This window comes from Talpa occidentalis, unplaced genomic scaffold (genome assembly GCF_014898055.3).
Source record: "Talpa occidentalis isolate TD23 unplaced genomic scaffold, MPIMG_talOcc4v2.1 talOcc4.6, whole genome shotgun sequence".
Taxonomy (NCBI): domain Eukaryota; kingdom Metazoa; phylum Chordata; class Mammalia; order Eulipotyphla; family Talpidae; genus Talpa; species Talpa occidentalis.
The window spans coordinates 31671884-31682604 of NW_023604972.1; the positions used below are offsets into that span (position 1 = coordinate 31671884).

At 42.6% G+C, this 10721-nt stretch overlaps 1 protein-coding gene across 1 annotated transcript; it reads left to right on the plus strand.

Annotated features, from left to right (window-relative positions):
- Positions 1-2854: 2854 nt before the first annotated feature.
- On the plus strand, positions 2855-9916 carry ARL9 (ADP ribosylation factor like GTPase 9). The gene is made up of 4 exons (XM_037529643.2): positions 2855-3140; positions 6847-7009; positions 8604-8779; positions 9398-9916. The coding sequence occupies exons 1-4, from the start codon at positions 2871-2873 to the stop codon at positions 9611-9613; spliced, it is 825 nt and encodes a 274-aa protein (XP_037385540.1). The 5' UTR covers positions 2855-2870; the 3' UTR covers positions 9614-9916.
- Positions 9917-10721: the final 805 nt, after the last annotated feature.

The following is a 10721-nucleotide window of genomic DNA, read 5'->3' on the forward strand; positions in this document are numbered from 1 at the left end:
CTATCTGTTGTGTCCTTTCTCTTTGTGTGTTGATCTGCTGGGTGGTTGTTGTTATTTTTCCCAGTTTCACAAACAAGGCGTATTATATAAGGTTTCCTCAGATTTAAACAGAAACTACTTCTGTTTCAAATATATTCTAAAAACACTTGTTCCTGTCAAGTCCCACTTTAAATTATGTCTTAGGAGGCCTTGGGAGACAAAAAATGAAATCTTCTGAGCATTCCAAATATCTGCTTAGAAATGTCATGTGATTCAAAAAAGGGACCTTATTAATACACTACTGTTCTTTATTACATGAACGGCCACAAGAAAACTAAATGTCTTGATTAACTTGACCATAAATTCTCAGTCATGTGATACTACAATATATAATTTTTTATTACTATACATATATAAATTAGGACTCCTTTGTGGCCCCATATTATTTTCAGATTATGGAAACATTATGCTAATTTAGAACCATAAAAAATTTAAGCCAAATATATAAATATTGCAAGTAGTAGACTCAAAGACCCAGCGTTCTGAGGGCAAATGAATTTGTTCTGTCTTATTCAGAAAGAGAGAATGGCTCCTATTGAGAGAGAGCATAAACATTGACTTCCTACATAGAGAGGAAATCAGTACCCGTATTAAAACTTAACTGTTTGGCCCAGTAAATAGATTCTGAAACTAATTAAAAGTATGACCATTATCCTTCTCAAGTGATGAAGTATTTTACAGTCAGTCTGTGGTGTCAGTATTGCTCTGGTCTTTTCTTTGCTTTCAGGCCACTTTCCCATTGAACAATCATGAGACAGACACACTGGGATTGCCCAGTTACTATTACTAGTTGCCCTTGTGAGTACTCATTTGATGCTGCCCAAGATAGCATTGAATTTAAACTTAACGAGAATTTCCTTGTGATATTACTCTGTCCTTGTTAGTAAAGTGCTACTGTTTGACACAACATACTGAAACTCCTTCAAGAGTTTTTTAAAAGGCTTTTCTCCTTTACAACAGCAAGAAATGTGGTGCTGCCTCTCTCTAGCATAATCTGGTGGCACTGAAACAAGAGACCCTCATAAAATATAAATGATTTATTATGGTATAATACTTTTTGAGCTCTCAGAAAGAGTCTTTTGGTAAGAATCACATATTTATTCCTCCTGAATATATACCCAATTACAGGAGTAATCGTTAGTATATTTGTTATTGTGGAGTCCATTAGATTTCTGTAGTGAAAGATAATCATTTTTTTTTTTAAGATAACTCAGCTACAGAATTGTGAGAATTATCCATCTTTGAAGATTTTGACCCAAGGCAAGACAGTGACATTTACAGTTCTCTATTTAGTCATTGCAATTGCCATTGTTACTACCAGTCATTACTAAGCAACAGAAACCTCAGTTCAAATAAATAACTGTAAAATGAAGTTGTAAACATTACATTTACTTTCTAGTAGTTATTTCTTCTTTGGGATGGGTCTTTAACAATGACATACATACTTTGTGTGTATATATATGTATGTGATACATTTATAAAAAGCCCAATTGGATACATCCATTCACTCTGGCACCTTTTAAAATAAAAATATTGTCGTGATTATGGAGTAAGGTGTTTCAGTCTTGGCATTTTATGGAGGACTTCCTGGTTACTAGTAGATCTAAGAATAGTTTAAGGTGAGTTTCTAAAATTGTCTCCTGACTCCCTTCAAAGCCACAAAACTAATGGGATTGAGACAACCCGGTTTTTCGTGTCACTGAAAATTCATGTTGATGTGTGAATATGAACGAATTGATAGATGAATTGAGGAGCAAGCCTTTTTTTTAAAGTTATTAAGCATAGTGTTTTCAACTTTGAAACCATGAGCCTTAAGTTGTTGCATCATCCGAATCTTCCAGAACCTCCATTTAGTATTACAAGTTTGTTTTGCAACTTAGGTTCACGAAGGAAAATCAGTTTGTTGCATTGAGGTAACTTTGTTAGATTGTGAAATATACTAGCGCTCAGTTTAACAAAATAAAAAGAATCATCCATCTACTTTTCAACCAGTTGAAGAAGCCTTATGGCTCCTTTGCAAAGCCCCCGAGGGTGCCTAATTACTTACTAGGTCTTTGGGGGCAACTATTTTGTTTGAACCGGTATTACAGGTAGCCCTGATGCTGGCTGACTGGCCTCCAGGGAATTTTTAATTTTTTTAAGAGAAGTACAACCGGAATTTAAAATTAACGAGTCATTCACATTACTCGGGTTTTCCCTTAAGCATTTTGATGTGGCCGCCGCATACTCCTGCGGAGTTTAGTCAGGGTGAAGGTTTGGAGATAGGCTTGTGGCTTCACTTTCTACACTGGCGATTGTGGCTGGGAGACGGCGGACTCTGCGCCTTAAGCGTCCCCAGGTCCGAGACACGTGCGTGGGGCGGGCTCGGGGTGCCGCGAGGTTGATCTGACGCCGTGATTCGGGCGGGCGTGAAGGCCCTTCTGGGACACTGCCCAGCCAGAGGCGATGGCGCCGCTGCGCCTCCCGAGCAAGTGGCCCTGGGGGCCTTTTCTCCGCGGGTTTCTCCCTACCACACCCGCCGGCTTTTCCAGCTCCGGCGACCCAAGCTCTCCCTTCCTCTAGCACCCGTGGGCTCCCCACTCCACTCCGCTCCACTCCACTCCGCTCCATCGCGCCGCGTCGCCAGATGTAGCGAATCCGCGCGGCTCTGACCGAGCTGGCCCGCGAGCGCGAGGCGGCGGCGCGTGTGTGGCCCGCGCTGCGTGGACCTACGTCCCCCGCCCCGCCCGCGCCCCGCGGCGCCACACCTGCACACCTGCACACCTGCCGGGACCCGGCGGCGGCACCAGCGCGCGGGCGCGCGGGCGGCGGGGAGAGCGCGGGGCGGGGAGATGGACAGGGGGCGGCTGAACAGGAGGGAGAAGGGGAAGGAGCCGGAGAAAGTTCGGGAAAAGGGGAAGGATGAGAAAAAGAACGAGGCGGAGAAGGAGAAACTGAAGGGAAAGGAAAAAGAGAAAGGAAAAGAGGAGAAAAGTAAGAAAAAAGAGTATAAAGAGGAAAAGAGCAACGAGCGAGAGACAAAAAAAGAGAAGGAACAATTTCAGGGCAAAGAAGAGGAGAAGCGACAGAACATCTTGACGAAGCCCCTGCTGGAGCCGCCGGTAAGACCCGGGACCGGACCCCGCGGCCGTTACGGGCGTTCAGACCCCCGCGCCGGCTGTCACGTCGGAGGGCGGGGGGAATCGGGGTGCGTTTTCGGGCTTTTCCTCTGTGGAAGGAAGGGGCGCGCCAAGCCCCTTCCCCTGACCCCCTCCCCGCTGCCCCTGAGCGAGCCTGACCTGCGGCCCAGCCCCCCTCAGTCCAGGGCCGAGGGAGGAGGGAGCCAAGCTGGTCCCCCCGGTCGCTGGGACACCCCCTCTGACCCCACCTCCGTCCCGGGCTCGGCTCGCTCGCACCCCAGCGACAGCGCGGAAACCTCCCCCAGCTCCTGCCAGCAGCTCCCGATCTGGGCCTTTTGGTTGAACACGTTCTTCGTGGCAAGGGGCGGGGTTCCAGAACTGTCTGGGGCCGGCTGAACCTTTCCTGGGAGCGCTGTGGTTACCGTTCCCATTGTTTGCAGACCACCGGGCGCCCAGAAGGACCGGTCACAACATTTTCACACCGTCTCTCAGACACCACACGTTGCAGTTACAAAAAGAGAAGTAACCAGATTCTACTACTAGGAGGCTTTTAGTCAACTCCTAGAGGCAGAGCGTTGCCAGGGCCCGAGGAAAGCGGGGGGAGGGGTTGATGTGTTAGGACTCTTGTCCCTTTCACAGGTGACACTTGTTATGAGATGTGGTGGTGGTGATGGTCGCACAACATAGGAATGTATTTCATGCCATTGCACTGTACACTTAAAATGGTGAAGATGGTAAATTGTGTGTATTTACCACAATTTTAAAATCGAGGGGGTGGGAATAAACATTGCTTGGATCGAGTCAATGGGCTCTGTGTTCCTGGAATTCTTGAACTCAGAACTGCTTTCTGGTTCTTACAATGAGAATTATTACCAGATCTGATCTCTGGTAAAATACAGACTTCGCAGATCCACATGTAAGTTAAAGGAATACTTTTGACAAGGAACACTGTTGATCAGAATCATGTTTCATGCCAGAGGTCCTGATTTACAATCATCTTAAGAGATGATAAGCATAAGTTAAAATATATAAGAAAGCATGTATTTTAGATGAAAAAGTAAGCAAAATGTAAAGAATCAATGACTGCAGAATTTCTGGATTGGATGGACTTTAAGGACAGCAACACGGTTTGAAAGGGAGTAGGGACCCATTTTTTGCTTAAATATTTATAGGATCTAAGACGCCATTATTTTAGATATACTAGGGGGGGAAATGCTGCCAACCAAAATATGACATATAAATATTTTGCATGGACTACAAAATATTCATTTCAGATATGTTAAAATATGAAAAAATGCATGTTGTAATCGATGAACTGGATGGGGGCATACAAAGTAAGGACAGTGGTGAAGATATGAGGGGTACACAACACCCTGCAGCCCTTTGTTGGTGCCCCCTTGCTTTAAAGTAAGCAATTTAAAACCAATGAATGAAGTCTATATCAAGTGCCCCCTTCCTTACATGCAAACTCTAAGAATGACATGAAATTAAGATACAGATGGGAGGGAATGGGGTAGGAGGTGGGGCTGCAGGTAGGAAACTTCCGTGGGAATACAATTGCTTTAAGAGCCATCAAGAATTCAATCCAAGGGCCTCCCCGGTGGCGCAGCGGTTGAGCGCTGGGTTGCGAAGCTGCCCGCAGCCTCTGCAGCACCAGTTCGATCCCCGGCTGCTCCCCGGCCACCGGAGGAGGGTCCCACATGGCGCGCAGACCTCTCCTGCCGCCCGCTGCTCCCCTCAGCAGTGTGCTTCGCCTTTCTGCCTGCTCTGCTCCCCGCTCTGGCTCTGGGGAATTCTCTCACCCTCCCGCGCTTCTGACTGTACCCAGTGCTTGTATTAAAAAAAAATAATAAATAAATCTTTAAAAAAAAAAAAAAGAATTCAATCCAAAAACAATTGTACTTTTTCTAATTCTGTTATTCACCACACAGACTTTATAAATCATGTGGTCTACACAAGTCTGTGTATTTGAGCAGAGCTTAAAACTTCTTACTTTCACAAAGACCTTTTTAAAAAAATAAAAGGTGGGACATACATTCTAATTCTATTTAAGGTCATTTTTTGGTGTGATTAAACAGAAATGTGTAAGATTATTGTCATTTCTAAACCCTTGCCATTATGACTAGTGTTTTGGGTGCATAAGAAACTTCTAGGAGGCTATTTGGGAAATAGAATTGAATTTGTTTTTTGTTTTTTTTGTTTTTTTTTTAATAGAGGCATGTTTTATTTATTTGTTTGTTTGTTTGTTTATACATGCGCTGGGTACAGTCAGAAGTGCGGGAGGGTGAGAGAATTCACCAGAGCCGGAGCGGGGAACAGAACAGGCAGAAGGACCGAAGCACACTGCTGAGGGGAGCAGCGGGCGGCAGGAGAGGTCTGCACGCCATGTGGGACCCTCCTCCGGTGGCCGGGGAGCAGCCGGGGATCGAACCGGCGCCGCAGAGGCCGCGGGCAGCTTCTCAACCCAGCGCTCAACCGCTGGGCCACAGGGGAGGCCCGGGAAATAGAATTGAATACCTGTGAGCACGCTGGCTGCATTGTTGCTCACTTATTACTGTTTATATTAAAACTTTGCACCCTAGAAACCATCCTTCTGAGCATGGGGGACTTTTTCTTTCTGTCTTCACACCAACATGCTTTTGTCCCGCAATCATTGGTCATAAACATGTCTAAGACTCACTTGTTCATGGGATACTTCCTTCTGAAGTATACAACTAATCTAACAGGTTTTAACATCAGGCTTAAAAATGAACGCTCTTTTGTAATTGGAGCTGGTTTAACAGTTTTTATCACCTTAAACTTTTCATTTGATCATGATATTTATATTAAAAAGTATGAGAGGAAACTTCCCTAACATCTTTTAGACTAGTGGTCCAATTTGGAAGACACGACAGATTAATAATATGGTTTAATTAGAGGTTACGGTTTAATTGAGTGATACGGTCAATACCTGAATCCTGGAGGTTCCAAGACCCCAAACAGCAAAAGGAATTTTGGTGCAATCCCCAATGAACATGAACCCACGAAACAAAGTGAAATCTGAAAATTGTTGCTCTGACCTGTGGCACCTCCCATAAATCCTGATATGTCAACATAAAGTATATATTCCATAGAAAAAACAGGAGTGGAGAAGGGGGGTTGTATGATTAACTTCACATAATTAATGACTAATTATAAATACAAACCAATTGGTACAGTTTGTTCCAAGTCTATTAAATGTTTTATAAAATTGTGTAGTGTGGTTTATAATTCCACAAATGTGGGCCTCCCCTGGTGGCGCAGCAGTTGAGTGCTGGGCTGCAAAGCTGCCCACAGCCTCTGCAGCACCAGGTTCGATCCCCGGCCACCCCCCACCTCCCCCACCACCCAACTTCGTGAGGGTCCCACAAGGAGCGCAGACCTCTCCTGCCTTGCCTGCTGCTCCCCTCAGCAGTGTATTTTGTCAGTCTGCCTGTTCCATTCCCTGCTCTGGCTCTGGTGAATTCTCTCACCCTCCCGTGCTTCTGACTGTACCCAGTGCTTGTATAAATAAATAAATCTTTAATATATATAATATATATTATATATAATTATATATATATAATTCCACAAATGTTAATGGCTCCCACCACTGGTAGACACACTGCCAGGAGTCAGGAAAACAAAGCCTCCATAACCTAGGTTTATTGATTTGTCTTTTATTTCACAGGGTAAAGATAAGCAGATCCTAGTGTTGGGTCTGGATGGAGCAGGAAAGACCAGTGTCCTCCACTCACTAGCTTTAAACAAAGTCCAGCACAGCGTGGCACCCACCCAAGGTTTCAATGAAGTGTGCATCCACACCGAAGACAGCCAGATGAGGTTCCTGGAGAGTAAGCCTTTGTCTCATTAGTTATGGGATAGTTGAATTTTGCTTTGCCAGACAGAACGTTAACAGCAGACAGAATGTTAACTATCCTAGGCCAAGCATAATGTTAATAGCACTGGGTCCGAGTATAAAGTAACACTGGGTCAACTTTTCCTAGTCTGAGAACAGAGAACACATGTGGAGTTCAGTACTAGTGTGCACTGGGCGGGTAAATCTCATTTTGCTCTTTTTTTCTTCTTTTTGCAGTGGTGATAAAAGTAAGTTGAGAGGAAGGTTTTGGCATCCCCTCTTACATCAGCTTCCCTCCTCTCATACTGTCTCAAATAGGCATGAAATTAAAGTGAATAGTGTGTGCTTCCTTCTCTTAAAGACAATTGTAGTAAGCCCCGCTTCCTTTTATAACCAAATGATGGCCCAGAAGCCCTTCCTCCATAATAATTCTGGAGTCACCCCTCTCTAAACACTGCTTTTCCCAGAGTTGTGTCTGTTCACACTCTCCTTGCATGGTTTCAACTATCCTCTTGGCATTAAATACCATCTTTATTCTGCTGACTTTCAGATGTATCTATCCAACCCAAACGTATCTAAATGTCACCTGACATTTCTACCTGACATGTCAAATCAGTCTGTCAAACCTAACATGATCAAAACAAAGTGCTTGGTCTACCTCCACATCTGTTTCTTTGGTCAGTAAATGGCTCCTCAGTCATTAATTCATTCAAGCCAGGAAACATGGAGTCACCCTAGATTCCTCCTTTTGTATCCCCATCTCGAGTGTACAAGTAAGGCTCTGAATTTTCCTACATCTAGAACATCTCTCAGAATCATCGATGACATCCTTTCCCACTTCCCCTCTGTAAGTCAGACCCTCCATCATCTCTTAGATTACTGCAGTCACTTTTTCATTTTTTCTTTCATCCAGCTATGAAAAATATGTTAGCACAAATATTACTAACTTAAAACTCAGTAGCAATCTCATACTTGAAATAAAACCTGAAGTCTTTGTCTTAGCGTATGCAACCCTTTATCAACTGCCTCTTTAACCTTCTCATTTTACTCCAGCCCGTCTGCTCTTTTTTCTCTTTTTAAAGGTTCTTCTTGGGGGTGCTTCCCCTCAAAAATAGTTTCTACTGCCCTTTCCTAGCCCTTGACTTGATGGTTAACTCCCAAACTTCAAGTATTTGCTTGAAGTCATTTCTTCTAAGTATGTTCGAGTCATTTCTTCTAAGTATGTTCCCCCATTTTCTATTTGCTTCCTCTGTAAGGTTTTTAACATTCAGTTTTTTTTTTTTTTCATTATGATCAGTCTTCCCCACTAGACATCAAATTTCGCAGGGACGGTGACCATACTCAGTTTCTTTAATTCAGTGTGCACACTCAGTGCCCGGATATACTTGCAGGTGGTAAGAAAATCTTCCAGGCTACCTGCCCCAATCCATTCTTTCCCCCAAAGAAAAGAAAAATAAAAACAACATATGAGCTGAAACTGGAGTGGAAGTTATGACAGACAAGCAAACAGAAAAGTGTTATTATCTTCCTGCTCCCTGATTTGATGCTTCATGGTTTTGTGTGTCTTTTTTCTCTGTTATTCGCTGTAGTTGGTGGTAGTGAACCTTTTCGTCCCTATTGGGAGATGTACCTGTCCAGGGGATTGCTACTGATCTTTGTGGTGGATTCAGCAGATCACAACAGATTACCTGAAGCCAAAAAACACCTTCATCAACTAATCGAAACAAATCCAATCCTTCCTCTGGTTGTGTTTGCAAACAAACAGGTAAAAATCTGCAAATGTAAATTGTGCTCACTAGTTTTATTAAGACTAAAAATGCCTACTTTAATAGCTAGATATTCAACAGCATGCCATATAATCAATTCAATGTGTAGTTATTAGATCTACTGGTTATGAATTCCTTGAGGAGTAGAATCCCAAAAATTTGATCAGTAGAAATAATTGTCACCCAAAAAACCCACACACTGTCAAATGCTATCATCAGTAAAATACGTTATGGACAAAAACCAATTATGAATCAAATTTTTGTTGTTAAAGATAAACTAAAAGTAATTGACTATTGAAAATAGCTTTGGGGAAAATAAAAAGGAAACAAATAATAAAATTAAAAGCAGATACACTACACTGTTTAGAAAATTGATTAAGGTGTTATATTGACTTAACTTCTTTCCAGAAAATATTTTTTTGATGGTGACTCAGAGAATGCTCATATAATACTGATGAAAATCTTCCTATTCAAACAACCACTAGGATTTTAATCATGTGGTCACTTTTACTCAATTGGAGGTGGGGTCATTGAACGCAACAAATGAGAATAAAAATATTCAAAAGGATCATAAAATAACTCAGTTCTTTTCTCTTCTTTTTCCATTCCGGGTGAAGGATCTTGAAACTGCCTATCACATTACAGATATCCATGAGGCTTTGGCATTATCTGAGGTGGGAAATGACAGGAAGATGTTCCTGTTTGGAACCCAAGTGACTGAGAACGGCTCAGAGATACCCTCCACCATGCAAGATGCCAAAGACCTGATTGCACATTTGGCTGCGGATATACAGCGTGCAGCGCCACGCGCACTGTGCGGGCTGGCCAGCTAAGCGTCACCAACACGGGGGTGTGCAGGACCAGGCTTGGAAACAATGGTTTCCACTTTCAAATAAAAAATAAGCCATTTTCCATTTTTTCAATGTACCACATATACACAAACATAATGTTAACTGGTTAAGAGCATCTTTTATTTAGGTTTTGAACTGTAAAAAAAAAAAATGGTAACATTGGTAAAACAATGTATTTAGGGGTTTTTAGTCAACAAAGATAAAGTGAACATTAGCATGCATTTGCCCCATCATTTGTAGTTTTCAATAAAAAAAACTGAGATTTACATTAAAATATTTTAATAAACGCCTTTTTAAGTAAAAACCCAGGTGTCTATCCTTCAGATGGATCCATTTAACTCTGTAGGGAAAGAAAAATTGGATAGGACAGTCAGAAAAGCAAACACTATCAAACTGACAGAAATACAAATGAACAGCATTCAGAAAGATTCAGCAAAGTCTTCTCTTTTAGGAGCTGGTTAGACATGGAATATGGTGGGGATTTGTTTTTCAAATTCTTGACATTTTGCTCTTTTTATGTGCTTTTATGTACAGTGTCACTTCACTGTGCTTCGTGTGATGGCACTTCAAAGATAGTGCATTTTTTACAAATTGAAGGTTTGTGTCAATTCCATGTTCACCAAGTTTGTTGGCACCATTTTCCCAACAACATGTGCTCATTTCATGCCTCTGAGCAACGTGTTGGTAATTCTCAGCTTTTAGAACTTTTTCATTAGTATTATATCTGTGATAGTGACCTATGATCGGTGATTTTTGGTGTCATTACTGCAATTGTTCTTGAGTGCCCATATAAGACAGTGAATTTGATAAATGTTTGTTTTTTAGTGGCTCTTCTGATCAGCCACTCCGCCATTTCTCTCCCTTTCCTCAGGCCTCCTTATGCCCTAAGACCCAACCATACTGTAATTAGGCCAATTCATAACCCTACAAGGGCCTTTTAAATGTTTAGGTGAAATAGTCTCACATCTCTCACTTTAAATCAAAAGCTAGAAGGGGCCTCCCTGGTGGCTCAAGGCAGCACTATGAAGCTGTCTGCAGCCACTGCAGCATGAGTTTGATCCCCGGCCAGGAAGCTAACTCACGTGGTGCA